This window comes from Dysidea avara, chromosome 5, assembly GCF_963678975.1.
Source record: "Dysidea avara chromosome 5, odDysAvar1.4, whole genome shotgun sequence".
Classification (NCBI taxonomy): domain Eukaryota; kingdom Metazoa; phylum Porifera; class Demospongiae; order Dictyoceratida; family Dysideidae; genus Dysidea; species Dysidea avara.
The window spans coordinates 27,420,562-27,436,009 of record NC_089276.1 but is presented as its reverse complement, the minus strand read 5'-3'; the positions used below and the strand labels follow the sequence as shown (position 1 = coordinate 27,436,009).

Sequence of the window (15,448 nt, the reverse complement as noted above, 5' to 3'; positions counted from 1 at the left end):
TGCTTAGCTCAACAATCTGAGCTTTACTGTAGCTATGAGCTGTGTTGGTTAGCTAGTGCATGAAATTTCATGAATCCTTCTAGTCAATTGTCTAAGGTGATGATAAAGAAGATGCCATTTCACAAAAAAAGTATATTTCGTCATTAAGTATGATCAAACAGACTTTTGAAAATTCCTTTCATAAGTTTTTTTCCCTGTACTGCTATATAGGTTACAATATTAGCCTGGCTTTCTTGCTCATTCCATGTTGCAAATGGGGGCCTTTGATCCATACATACCCCATACCACAAAACAACTTGTAACATACCCATTTGGTTTGTATCTCATTTGTAAACAATCCACCAGTCAAACCTCATGGGTGTTACTTGTAGGTTAACATGTCCATGTGACTATCAATTGTTCTGTTTACAGGAGGTTCAAGATGATGTGGTTATAGGAACACTCACTACCAGTGATTGTCACAATATTGTAGATAAAGTGCTGAGTCATGTGACACCAGCCCCACACCCTTACAATGACTTCAAATCTGCAGCAGCATCTCTGTCACGTGGCTCTGTAACCCATCTCAAGACTCCTGTGTCCCTGCCTTCACCTTTCCTGGATCACAAGATGTCAAACTGTTCTTCACTCTCCAATCCTGCTACCTACCATGACAGGTAAATGATGTTGTGAGGTGATGATGATAATCATTTGTCATTAGTTTCTCTTTTCAGTCATGATGATGAAGTGGACTAACTTTACACCATCAAATTGTTTACAATATTGTGTACCATTTTGTGATTATCTCAGTACCAATCTTATTACTGTATAGTCAGAAATTTTCAAGGGATGAAACTTTCGCAATGTTTGCGTGTGATGATGGCTTCATGACAATATAATCGTAAAATGTTTCAGTTTATACACAAAGCTATTACCCACTTTCTATTCTAGACTTTCGTGAATTAAAAAAACGTGAAAATTGTGTTTTGCACAGTTTCGTGAAAGTTTCATCCCTTGAAAATTTCTCGCTATAAGGTATATGTGGGCAACAGCGTTGAAACCGGGTCACTACTGCTGACCCGGATGACCCATTGACCCGGATAGCAATCCGGATTAAATTAAGCCGAGGCGTGCGATAAGAGCTATGTTTCGGGGTATTCTCGAGCGACTCAGGCGGCGAGACTATACGTTTTGAGCGTTCGATTCGAGTTGAGTAAACGAGTAGTTATGTGATAACTAAGCCGGTAAGTTTATAATTTAAAATCAGTCAGCTGGGTTTGGTTCCACGTAGCTACTGTGAGTTTACAGACAGCAATTGGGTGTGGCTTCGTACATACTTATTATTATTATTATAATTGCAAGACCTCGCACAGCGAGTATAAATGCAATATACAAATCAAAATATATAGCTACAGCTAACTAATTATAATTTTACAGTTCATTTATACTTAGTATTTGTTTAAGACACACCTCGATAGATTTTATTATGATTACCAGTATGATATTGTATAGTTATTTTTGTAGTAGTTTGATTGTTTAGATCAGGTTTTTACAGGCTTTGCCTCCTTACCTGTACCCCCAATAATAATAATAGTATTGCAATTTCCCAATATATTAAAATGGGTGTGGCTCACGAAAGTACTTATCCTGCTGCAAGACTAGACCTAGACTATATGCAACTCATACATTAATCGATTAGTGGGCGTGGCCCCACGTAAGCTTGCAGACAGAAACGGACACAGTTTCATACTACAGACTGTACTTACTAATAAATGGGCGTGGCTGAGCGTATGTTTGTAACGCGATAAGTGGGCGTGGCTCACGAAAGAGCTACGTGACTAGCGTTTATAGGTTCCACGTCGTCAAACAATCAATTTCGTTTCTCACGTGATCCAATCCGGGTCAGACCCGGATAATTTGTAAACCGAGTCAGACCCGGAGAAAATGTGACCCGGATGACCCGACCCGGTTTCAACGCTGGTGGGTAATACTGATCAACTCAGTTATGTAGCGTAATTTGTTTTTTGTTGTTAATAAATTTCTTATGCAAAAATTCTATGAAAATTTCTTGCACAAAAGTTTTGTGAAAGATCATGTGATTGCCACTTCAATACTGTTGAAATAGATAACTGATCCATTGTGTACAACCATTGGTGATTCACCTGATGATAGTTCTTATCTTAGTGGTGAGTGTTTTATTTATGATTGAGTAAGTGCAATATATTTAGTGATAATCATAATTTGGTAAGCAGCTCAAAGTACACAACTAAATCACTGGAAAAGTTAGTCTTCATGATACGTGTTAATTGTATTGTACGTGTTTTGTGTATGTAAAATATTGTACAAGTGTTGGTACTTTTAATATGAGAATTGTAAATAATGTAAATGTGATGTCCCACTAAATTAGCTTATCAAATTACCTCATCACTAAAACTGATTTGTAACTGCTCTGTTGCTCTTTACTCCTTGTTCATTGTGGTGATCCCAATTAGAATGTAAAATGCTTTACACAATGAAAACATTTTTTTTTCAAAACAAAATACATTATATTATACATTAAAACGTATACCTAGCGTACATTACAATCCAAAAATGTTACAAACAATACTATAATAATACTAGTACATAATACTATTGTATTGGTATATCAAATAATCAACAACTGAATAATAATTCAAATATTTATTGGCTCGCCACTGGGCTTGGGAAAAGCAGTCATCAAAAGCAGACCACTCAAAACTGGTTGATTTTGACAGTGAAATTTGATAGCTCTGTGTTCATACAAACTCAAACCAGTGATAACCAGTTTTCCCAGATACAGTCACCTCAAGTAGTTCATTAATTACAACATTAAACTAGTCTGATGACTACATTCCATTGGCTTTGTATTAGTCTGTAAACCTTGTTTTAACACCATATATAGGCATGCACTGAACAATCATTGTATTGGTTTGATTACATTTCTGAATGCTCGGATCACATATCAATGTGTTTGGCCTAGTTTTTCTTATGTCAGCAAGTTTTCGTAGGATCAAAACAAAACGGAAGTGACGTCACCACAACCACCGTATAAGTACTGCCACGTGTTCACACCAACCGGCCATTTTTCTTGCTCGTTCATCAAGTGAGTAGTACGATCGTTGCGACCATGTCTTCCAGCGATTCTTCTCATCGAAGGCACAAGAAGCACCGACGACACAAACGAAGCCGCTCCTGTAGATCCGAGCCTGGCGAATTTTTTTTTGGGGCCCACTTTGACTTAGAAAATTTTTCACTTTTTGTGAACTTACCGTTTTCATTTGTTTTACGGAGTCACATTTCTCGGTTGAATGGAATGACATAGCCAGTGTATTCCTCACAATATTGTGAACTCTATAGACAGCTACGTGGGTGAACATTTCCTTCCTCAACATGGCACGTCTTCTCGCAACATGTGGCCATGGGATGACTGCATGAGGCCAGACTAGCTGGGAGTGATCGTAAGACCGTGTCACACTGAAATAGTGGCTTGTGAAATTGAATGTAGTCTATGCGGTATGACAGTTTAAGCTGCAATTGTTGGTTAGTTGCATGCTCTAAACTACATGAGTAGCTATCTGGCTTACACGTGGATGTCATGGGTTAAGTTTGTGACCCCAGTAGTTAGTTTGTTTGATTGAAATAATATCTAATCATGTCAGTGAAGTGGAATTAGTTAGCAGGGCCGCCAAGAAAATTTAGGGGGCCTGTGGCTAATCAAGAATGTGGGGCCCTATAACTAGTTAATGTAGCTTTGGGACCCAGGGAAAATTTCCCCAGTTGCCACCCGTCAGTGGTCCTGATAATTAGCATCACTTACTCCGCTAGTATTTGCATCAACTGGGTTAATGGGAACAGAAGTACTCTCACTTTTGCTATGGCTATGTGAGAAACTGTGATAAAATCAAAACTAATAATGACTGCCTGCCAACCTGCATAATTGGAAGTCTTTAAAATAGAAGTCTATTGCAAGGTGTAGTAACAATGGGAAGGGATGGTGATCATCAAAATAGCCTTACAAGATACTCTAATAGAGCAGCCATTTTACTCTGATAAATCAGTCCGAATTTTTTTGTCAAACTGCCAGATCACTACTAGAGGAATGAAAACTTTATGAAACATAATATTAATTTGGTATGGCCTAATTGTGGTCACCTACCTATTTTGATTAAGGAAGGGCACAATGGTGGATTCAACACTGCCTTCATTGACCTGTTATTGGTGTTGAAAAGAAGAGTTGCATATAGTAACATTAGCAATGTGGAAAGGGATTTGTCCGCTTGCTGCTCACTCCTCTGATAAAATTTGTATATTATCAAAAGTGAAGCTTGTGGTGGTTATAGACAAAAGTTCTAAATTATATACTCGTTTGTGAAGTAAAATTCATTGCCTGGTAATTTTGTCCAACTAGTTCATACAAATGTTTTTGAATTTACCATTTTTAATAATTATAGGTCCACCCGATCATATCAACTGTTGAAAATACCCTATGTCGGCTTTGTTTGTATCAGGTTGAAAAATGTAGTGAACAAGCAGCAGATACAGCTGTACAAGTTTCTGTAGAGGTATGTACGTACATACTTGAACGTCATACAATGGTCTCATAATATCCTAAACACATACACTGTATGTTTACGTATACAGAATTTTGGTTTCACACTTCCATTTAGATCACAAATGATTATTGTTGAAGAAAACGTTTCTTCCAGTTTTCAAATTGGTTTGAGAATAATAGCTAATATTGATAGTTCAACATAACAAAAAGTTCTATCGTTGCATTTTGAATTATTGTACTGGCAATTTCACCAACATGCATTGGCACTACTACTGAATTGCTGTATATGTGCCCCCAAGTTTTGCCTTAGGCCTTACCAACTTAATTAGCTATTTCACAGGCCTGATTGACCCATATTTTGTGTAGATTAAAATACAGTATATATTTCTTGCCTATGTAATACTCTGACGAAGTCTGACCAGCTAGTGAACCAGTGATTCTGTACCCCACAACATGGTGGCTAACTAGTCTAGACAAGTACACTATAGTTTCTGGAATCTGGACTCCACTCTAGCAATATATGCTTCCAAAGCTACTTTCATGCAAGGCTACCAAATTTGAGAAAATCTGGCAGCAAATTCTTGCTGCCTGGACAATTTAAAAAGTAAGAAAGTCAGTATGTGGTTACAGCTTTATCTTTGTGAAGTTACAATGTTTGAACACTTTTATTCCATACATGATGTCTAAAAATCTCATGCATTTTGCATGACCATATGGGATTCTTGCAGATATTAATCAGTGCATGAATATTGCTAGACAAAATTTTCCATTAAACATGCCAATACATGCATTAACTGTGTATATATGCCTTAGCTATGTTTTGGGACCTACTTAACATGGTCATTATAATGAGGTGGCTGTATTAATGAGGCCATGAAGTACACTGTGGCTATGTTTGGGACCTACTTGAAATGGTCACTATAATGAGGTGGTCCTATTAATGAGATCATGAAGTACACCTTAGCTATGTTTGGGACTTCCTTGACATGGTCACTGTAATGAGGTGGTCTTATTGATAGGATCATGAAGGTCATCTTAGCTGAGTTTGAGACCGACATTACTCACTCAACTATATTGAAGGAAGCCACTTGGTGTTTTTGCTGTATTTGCATACTTGTCATGTCCACATAGAGGGCAAGTCATGCGATGCTTATATGCACATCTGTGTATGCATAAAAAGAAAAATGAAGTGTGTATTAAAGAATTTTGCACACCCTACATTATATAATGGAATAAGACAAATCACTGCATCAACTAAGAACAGCCATGCATCATCACCCATAAAATCAAGAAAGAGCTTTTGGTCTGTTAATCGGTTATTATTATCCTTACCATATATGAACATGGTGAGTTTTCCCATTTTGCGCCAAATTAAGCCACAGGCTCAACTCCTGGTGGTGTCCTTCCTTTTAAGTTTCAGCCTTGGCCAACTTCTTTGAGGGACTATTGTTCAATCAATGGAAGTTTGAGGCAATAGAAGGTCTGTGTGTACATACTTGACTATAGTAGTGATGTTTACAACTACTACTATACTGCTATACTGCTATAGTGCACATTATAAAATGCTACACAAAACTTATTAATGTATGCATTTAATATATAGGTATATACTTTATGACCTCATAAATAAGTAATTATTGACACCATTCCAAAAGTGGCCACATTGTATACTACACAGATTTCAGGACTCTGTAATTCTGGAAGTAAAATTAAATTTTCAAAATACCTGCAGATGCATCATTTAAAGTAGTAACCACCAAACTATTCAGTCATGCGATTAAACTTCCCATCTACACCACTGAGACCAGTCACCTCTCTGCTGCTGTAATAGGTTGTAGTGTGACAGATACTTGCATAGTCATTTTCCTGGCTCAGTGTTGCCACATATATGTAACAATACACATTGGCAAACATGCCACACACTTTGTTTAAGCATACCCATGTAAATGTTTCTGGCAAGTGGAATGCACTGAATTTCACAACTCAGATTCCACAGCATTCATGGCATCATTCTTATGGCAAAATATGTGTGTATCTTGAGTACTAATTTTATCATCCAAATACCAAAGTACTATTACTTTTTAAATCAGATATTTCAACCACTGATCCCACTTCATACATGCATGCACATTTAAAGGATTTGTATATGTGTAGCATGGGTGTGAGGTTTAGCAGGGCTACATTCTTGGAAAGACTTTTACAAGATCTGGTAGTGAGCTTTGAGGCTTAAAAGGCTTCTACTGCATAGATTGAAAGGCTAAATTTTGGCCAATTGCTGCTCTGGTATCTTACTATGCTGTGCACTTTACACTAAATGTAATTCCATCATACGTACAATAAACCTGACATTCATCAAGATAGGATTTGCAGCATGACGTAAATCATCGTAATTGCTAAGCAACCGTAGCTGTCGGCCATGTTTTGGGACAGTGTTGTGGCTGAAAAGAGCTTTCTCAGGATTTGGTACAGGCTGTAATGAAGCAAATCAGTGTTGAATTTTGTTGTAAATACCACCCAGCTCATTAAAAAAGGCGAAGTGGTGAGTAATGTATCGAAATTTAATTAGCCACCTATTTCACAAAGCCAATGATAAGATCTTCATATTTCCTGCTTCCCGGTGCCACTATACTCAGCGCTTAGTGAATAAATCTCGTTACCTTCATTCTGACCCAATATGCGCCATAGAAAGTTGTCCCGAAACATGTCCACCTAGCAACTGTTGCTTCACACATGCAAGTCCTCTATTACATGGCTGATGCAACAAACAGTGTCAAACTATAGAAGTACTCTGGATTACAGAGGTGTCTGATTAGAGCAGTTTCACTGTAGTACGGTTATGTAGAGGTGTCCAATTAGAGCACAAACTGCTCTAATTGGACACCCCTGAATCCAGAATACCAACTACTGAGTAGCTGGATACAATGACTGACATCCACTAAACTGAGACACTCAATCGTGCAGTCTCAAAGCAGTTTTAACTGTCACACCATGTACATCAGCTTCGCAGTGCTCACTACCTTACGAGTAGCCTTCATTCCCAGCTTTAGTCATTCAGGCTTCAATCGATCTTGTCACAGTCGTCATGGTTGCCAGTGTGAAAACATGTCTTGTTGAGGAGGGAAATGTTCACCTACGTAGTTGTCTGTAGAGTTCAAAACATCGCTTGAGGAATAGATTTTGATGTGCCATTCCGTGCCATATTCAACCCGAGATTCAATCTGGTCCGAGATCTGGTCAAACCAACTTGCCATTCCGTAAAACAAACAAAAACGGTAAGTTCACAAAATGTGAAAAATTTTCTAAGTCAAAGTGGGCCCAAAAAAAAAATTCGCCCGAGTCTGACGCATCACAGCTAGCGTCTCTGCTCGAGTCCATACGAGGAGAGTTGAAGGCAAGCCACTCTTTCCTGTGCGACAAAGTCGAAAGAATTTCTTCAAGAGTGGCAGCCATCGAGGGCAATAGTTCGGCAGAGCCAACTAACACGGAGCAGAGCCTCCTCACCGCCCAATCCCCCGCCGCGGAGCAGAACCTCCCCTCCACACCATCCAATGCAGTGGGGCAAAGCCTCCCTATTCCAGCCGATCTTCGACAGGAGCAGAGCTCCACAGAAAACCGGGACAGAGCTGACGGGGCAGAGCCCCAACGAGAACTGAATCAGCCGCTCCTCGAAGCCAACGAAGACTGGCCAGAGCGTGAGGATGACCCAGACTACAACGAGTCGGTCTTCTGGGAACCCAGTGACTCGGAATCGGCAGAAGGCGTCGTCCGAAAGATCTCAGCTACCACAGCAAAGCTGGTGAAAGACGCCTTCTCCCAGAAGCTCCTGCCCCAAAAGAGGAGAAGTATTAAAAGGAAGCAGCCAATCCCTGACACTCCCTTTACAAAAGTCCCAAAGCTGGATCCAACCATCATGTCCAGAATGACACCAGGAGCTAAATCAGCTGACCGGGGCCTAGCTGGATTGCAAGGGTGTGTCCTAGACGCAGCTGTCCCTCTAGTAAACATGCTGGAATCGGCAAGATCGGGAACACTCAATCCCAAAGAAGCAGCAGAGTCTGCCCAGCAAGCTCTGAAGCTAGTTGGCAACGCTTCAGCCCACCTATCTGCTGAGAGACGCCACAGAGCTTCCCAATATCTTAATAAAGAGCTGTCTACCCTGGTGGAAGATGAATCCACCTTCAATGATGCTGTCCCCTTCCTCTTTGGATCCTCCTTCCAGCAAAAGATGAAGGACCATATGGAGGCCCTGAGGAACCTCAAACAATCTTCCTCTGCTTCATACGGCTATGGTCAACAGCAGCCTTTTCGGAGGAGCCACCCCCCACAGTCCCGGGGAGGTGGCAACAGCAGGGGCAGAGGCCAGAAATTCCCCAAAAAGACAAGGAAATAAACTCAGCAATATCTGTATGCTCTTTGAAAAAGCAAATAAATGTATTTACAAGTATGAAAGTCCAAAGGGTTCCTCAAAGGGTTGTAAACGACTCCCAGAGCAGGTGTCTAGGGCCCACTACCAGGGAAGCCAGGGTGATAAACTGTCCACTAGTGACCTTGCAGGTGCCAGAGTGCACAATCAACCAAAGGATATCAGAGAACATACCACAAGTTTCAGACCCCCCACCCTCCAACCAACTGGTGTCAGAGATCACACCTTTACAGAAATCATTGGCAGAGGCCAATCAATATTCTGTTCTGGGCTCCCCCATAGTACACCTTCCTCCAGCTGGGGAGAGTCCACCTCAGACCCAGTTAATCCAGAGAGGCATACTTCCAATGGCAGAGACCATTTGTCAGTCCAGTCAGACATTTGCAGGCAGAATCAGCCTATTCAAGCTGAACTGGAAGGCCCTAACTCAGGAGACTTGGGTAATTCAGACAGTGACGGAAGGCTATCAAATACCACTCATTTCTACTCCCAACCAACACTCCCCTCCATTCAGCCCCACTTGTCCCCAGAGGACACTGCAATAATGGAGGAAGAGATACAATCTCTCCTGCAGAAGCAGGCTATTTCCCAAATTCCGACTGCCATAAAGGGATTTTATTCGAACATGTTCATTGTCCCAAAGAAAGATGGGGGTCAGAGACCTGTCATCAATCTAAAGCAGTTGAACAGGTACGTGAAGTCAGAGCACTTCAAGATGGAGGGCCTTCACACAGTCAAAGCCCTCCTGAGGAAACACGATTGGATGGCAAAAGTGGACCTGAAAGATGCATTTTTCATGGTTCCAGTAGCCCCTCAATTTCGGCAGTACCTCCTCTTCAAGTTGGGGAAGAGGATATTCCAGTTCAACTGTCTCCCTTTTGGCTTGTGCACAGCTCCGAGAGTATTCACGAAGATACTCAAACCAGCTGTGGAAATGCTCAGATCACTAAGCATTCGACTGGTAATCTACATGGACGACATGCTTCTGATGGCAGACTCCAAACAGAAGCTAGCAGAACATATCCAGTCGACATTATTCCTTCTCAAGAACCTGGGGTTCATCGTCAACAGCAAGAAGTCCATCTTGCAACCCACTCAGGAAATCGAGTTTCTTGGGATGATTGTAAGCTCCCTATCAATGGACCTAAAATTACCAGGAGAGAAAATCAGGAAAATCAGACAAGAGGCGCGACACTTGTTGCAGCTAAAGCAACCATCAGCCCATTTACTATCCCAGTTTCTAGGAAAGCTAAATGCCACCTCTCCAGCTCTACAAATGGCTCCCCTATTTTGTCGCTCACTCCAGATCTGCCTAAAACAAGCTCTGACAGACAATCAACAGAATTACCAAGCAGCAGTACAACTGTCTCCCCAGGCACTGGAGGATCTTCAGTGGTGGGAGCTCCACCTCTCCTCTTGGAATGGAAGAAGCCTGATCATCCAGTCAACTTCCTTGACAATAACATCGGATGCCTCTCTACAGGGCTGGGGGGCCACCTGCAATGGCAATCGGACCAAAGGACCATGGTCTCCACACGAGCAGTCCCTCCACATCAACTGCCTGGAGCTGCTAGCAGCCACCTTGGCAGTACAGACCTTTGCAAAAGGGAAATCAGGCATTTTCATCCTCCTACAAATCGACAACTCAACAGCAGTCGCCTATATCAACAGGAGGGGGGGAACAGTATCACCCAAGCTGTCCCAGCTAGCAAAGGACCTGTGGTTGTGGTGCATGGAGAGGAATATCCTCCTTCACGCCCAGCACCTACCAGGAATTTTGAACACGATCGTGGACGAGGAATCCAGAACTTGGTCAGACAGGTCAGAGTGGAAACTCTCTCCAATCCTATTCCAGGAAATCAATCGTCTTTTGGGACCTCTGTCTACAGATTTGTTTGCAAGCAGACTGTCATCTCAGCTTCCAGTATTTGTGAGCTGGAAACCAGATCCACTAGCAGTGGCCACAGATGCCTTTACTCAGGATTGGAACAGCCTTCCAGGGAAGCTGTATGCCAATCCCCCCTGGGGTTTGATAGGCAGAGTCCTATCTCTAGTTCATACCCAAGGAGTTCAGGAGCTAGTACTGGTTGCACCAGTATGGAAGGCCCAACCATGGTATCCCATGCTCCTGCAAATGCTGGTCAGAGCACCAATCCTTATCCCACAGTCTCCAGACACAATACAGCCAGTGTGTCAGAACAATCTACCGGATATCATCCCACAATTAGCCGTGTGGGCTATATCCGCCAACAGTGTGAAAGCAGCCACCTTTCTCAAACAGCTACAGATCTTGTCCTCTCATCATGGAGGGACAGATCGACAAAGTCATACAATTCCTCATTTGGGAAATGGGCTAGCTGGTGTGCTGGACGGAATAGAAATCCATTTTCAGGACCTATAAGTGATGTAGCCAACTTCTTAGCAGAGCTATTTGAACAAGGCTACCAACACAGTTCACTAAATTCCTATCGATCAGCTATTTCTTCAACTCACGAAAAGGTTGATGGCATGCCAGTTGGACAACACCCCACGATTGTGAGAGTGCTCAAAGGAGCTTACAACCAGAGACCCCCTTTACCCAGATACACCTTTACCTGGGAAGTGACCAAAGTAACTTCCTATATTACTGCCTTAGGCGATGATGAGTCATTATCTTTGAAGATGTTGTCATTTAAACTAGTGGTACTACTGGCTTTAACAAGGCCTTCGAGGTCCAATGATTTGTCTAATCTTAGCTTGAAAGCTATGAGAGTGTTACCAGATGGTGTACAATTTAATCCAGCCTGCCTATCAAAGCAATCGAAACCATCTAGACCACTGAAGCCATTTATATTCCCATCCTTCTCTTCTGACAAGAGGCTATGCCCCAAAGAGGCACTAGCAGCCTATATAACAAGGACAGAGTCTTTCAGAGGTGAAGGGAAAGATAAGTTACTTCTCTCATATGTCAAACCTCATAATCCAATATCGTCATCTTCAGTGGCCAGATGGATAGTTTCCATGCTAAAATTAGCTGGAATAGATACTGACACCTTTAAGTCACACTCTACAAGAAGTGCTTCAGCTTCTGCAGCAGCATCAGCTGGGATTGCAACTAATCAAATAATGGAGGCTGCTGATTGGAGATCTGAATCTGTTTTTGAGCGATTTTATTACAAGCCAACTAGTAGCAACCAAATGGGACAAGCAGTGCTGTCCACATCTTCATCAGATTCTCTACAAACATCACGTTGATATGTGATCCGAGCATTCCGAAATGTAATTACCTGAATGGCTCAGATCACAGAGTGATTGCCAGCTATTCTGGATTACATGAGGAATGTGAGGTGAACATATCAACGTCCCACCCATCCCATACCCATTGATATATTCAGTCACATCACTTGGGAGCAGAGTCTCCCACACTGAGGGCAACAGAGTTCCCCTAGGTACTAGCACTTACTCCAATCAGCAAACCTATTCTAACTTTAAAAATGGCCGATTGGTGTGAGCACGTGGCAGTACTTATACGGTGGTTGTGGTGACGTCACTTCCGTTTTGTTTTGATCCTACGAAAACTTGCTGACATAAGAAAAACTAGGCCAAACACGTTGATATGTTCACCTCACATTCCTCATGTAATCCAGAATAGCTGGCAATCACTCTGTGATCTGAGCCATTCAGGTAAATATACTATATGGAATATTCTGTGCTCAGTAGGTCGGAATCTTAAGCATGGAGAGTCATACCAGATGAAGCCATAGATGTGTTATATTAGTTTTAGTGGATTGTGCCTGTACTATTATTGGTACCTTCATAAGAGTAACTAAAACAGTTTTTACCATATTTAGCTTCTGATAGCACATGTATTACCATCATAATAATACTGTGTAAGCAAAAACAAATTTGCATGTGTTTGTATGGCTTCCAGAATAATTTAGATTGAAAGTTACCAATAATACCCTAAGGCGATATATGACTTTGATGTGTCATCTCTAATCATTAATATACCCATACTGAATTTCCACAGATAGTTTGGTACTTTTACAGTTGTATCACAAAATGAACAATTTTTAATTCTTGCAAAATTTGTCACTTACTAATTATACAAATACACTACAAGCTATTGTGAAGGTGTTAGTGTAAAGTTGAGAAATATTATTTAAAAAGTACACATAATACTATTGTATTGGTATATTATAATTATCAAATAATCAACAACTGAATAATAATAATTCAAATATTTATTTATACTCTATCCAACTGTCCAATCATCACACTGGTGAGGCTGGTAGCATTAGCAGTCTCTATATTCCTACCATCACTACATCCTCCTACAATAATGATGTTGTTATTTATAGTAACTACTGTTGTGGCAGCACATCTGATGGGGAGGGATCCTACTGTCCTCCAACTGTTACTAGTATCATCATATAACATGATGTTGTCTTGTGTCTTGTGTTGTCCATCATGTCCCCCTACAATAACAGGAGGTGTGGTGTGGGGGACAATGGTAGTGTACCAATATGGTGTTTGGCATAGTTTACTCCATTTGTTGTTATCATCATGAGATTGTACTATACTATCTATAGTAGTAATGTATGTTGTCTTGTAATGTCTGTCATCTGCACCAAAATATCCTGTGATGATTATGGAGTTGTTGCAGGTGGTAGCACTAATGGACCACATTGGTTGGGGGAGACATGTTTTAGTTTTGGTCCATTGATTAGTGTTAGTATTAAAATATTCTATACTGTCTTGTGCTACATCATCTTCATCTCTACCACCAGCTACAATAGTATACTGGTGGTATGGTACTACTAAAGGTCTGTTCCTTGCACATTTCATATCACCATATAAGGTAGTCCATTTATCTTCTTCTAGTGTTAGTACTTTATTAGTTGCCCTGTTAGTATTATAGTCCCTCCCACCAATCACTGATAACACATCATTGATGTTGACAACAACTCCATAACGTTGTGGGAGAGCAGCTGGTAGTTTAGTCCACTTGTTCTCCCTCAGGTTGTAGGCAAACACATAATACTCATCATTATCATCTGGACACTCCCCTCCACCAATATAGAGTATGTCATTGATGACAGTACCATTTGCCAACCTCATTGGTACTGGAAGGTCCTGACATTTGATCCACTTCATCTTGTATTTTTCACTTATTAGAGAAAGTCCCAATTCTGGAAACTCCTACAGAAATGGATTACATCACAATGAAGTCTACAATAATGTGAGTTTGTATTATATAATACTTACAAGTATTTTATGGTGTACTACAATTACACTCATATTATAACATCAGATATTCTGTGTCTATCTAGTAAATTAAAATTATAAAATATATCTACCCAGGGGTCTGTTCATTTCAAAGCTGTACTTAGAGAATGGTATGCATAAAATCCTTTAATCATTGGGAGATAATGAGATCTTCATAATCACTAAGAGACCTCTGGAGAGGTTCTTGAAAATGATTATTAGAGGACTTCCTATATATAGCAAGTAGGTACCTGTGTATCTCTAGTTAAGACACAGCACACCTCACTAATAATCACTGATTTGCTATAGGAGGAATAACAAATCAACAAGCTTATTTGTTTTGTAGATAACAATGTGGAAAGTGATTGTGGATTTATATTTTGTGCCAGATATGATGACATGATGATGTCATACTCAACCCACAATCAATCTATCTACTAGTATGAACACACCCCCATCATTTTCTAAGTCAGTTAGTGACTGCCCACTTAGATCTTTGGCTTAAAAAACACTCAGCTTTGCCTCAGGTCTTTAATATCACAAAGATCCTCATGGTGGGTCTCTAAATAAGACATCAAGAAGCAGGGTTCTAGTGGATTTAGAAAACTCGAAGGCCCTGGGATGTAGCATTTGAGGGTTTTCTAAATTCCATATAGAACCCATTGGTTCTTGATGTCTAACTTACAATTTGTTATTGTACCTTGAGTTGACAGCTGCTTGTAAACGAGAATGTATGTAATTATCGTGTCTAGTATTGTCTCAGACCATGGTCTCTATTGGACATGAGCATGGCACTACGAGATTTAGAGACCACATTTTCAGCTAGTCAAATTTCAGTATCAAACTTGTTGTAGTTTAACGTGACAGAAATTTCCAAAAATTAAAATGCAATGCACAAATTGACCAGATGGATAAATTGTTTATTGTTCATCAAATTATTGTATAATGATCACACAATATGTTCCACAATTTAATGTGTTGTGAAATTGTCCAGTAGGTATTTTCTTGTGTGTCTGTCTGTGTATTATGAGTCATGTTAATAATAAAAGTCAGTGTGTGTGTAGACACTGTATTAACTTCAGACTAGTAAGCTTTGTTCTAAGCTTGTTATTTTGTGCATTACAAGTGCTTTTGAGTTGATAGCTGTTATGACACTCTCATTTGAATATGGCACTTAGAGAGCTTCCTTGAGACTTTGACTTGGGAATTATCTCTTGGACTATGTG

General features: G+C 40.5%; 3 protein-coding genes across 4 annotated transcripts in view; 2 read left to right on the top strand and 1 right to left on the bottom strand.

Annotated features, from left to right (window-relative positions):
• Positions 1-825, top strand: part of LOC136256652 (tudor domain-containing protein 1-like) — a 50,179-nt gene extending 49,354 nt beyond the window's left edge. The window contains exons 34-35 of one of the 2 annotated variants that reach the window (XM_066049629.1): positions 412-656; positions 714-825. In XM_066049629.1, coding sequence (XP_065905701.1) covers positions 412-656; positions 714-735 — 267 coding nt within the window. In that variant the 3' untranslated portion in view covers positions 736-825. Of the gene's footprint in view, positions 1-411; positions 657-700 lie in introns of both variants that reach the window. The other variant, XM_066049630.1, reaches the window with a different exon arrangement.
• An 8,133-nt stretch (positions 826-8,958) lies between these two features.
• LOC136255155 (uncharacterized) lies at positions 8,959-12,209 on the top strand. The gene is made up of 2 exons (XM_066047875.1): positions 8,959-10,982; positions 11,042-12,209. Exons 1-2 carry the CDS (start codon positions 8,959-8,961, stop codon positions 12,207-12,209), a joined length of 3,192 nt encoding a protein of 1,063 aa, XP_065903947.1.
• Positions 12,210-13,051: 842 nt separating this feature from the next.
• The window catches only part of LOC136255154 (uncharacterized), a 42,120-nt gene continuing 39,723 nt past the window's right edge, over positions 13,052-15,448 (bottom strand). The window contains exon 12 of the mRNA XM_066047874.1: positions 13,052-14,156. Coding sequence (XP_065903946.1) covers positions 13,203-14,156 — 954 coding nt within the window. The 3' untranslated portion in view covers positions 13,052-13,202. The remainder of the gene's footprint in view (positions 14,157-15,448) is intronic.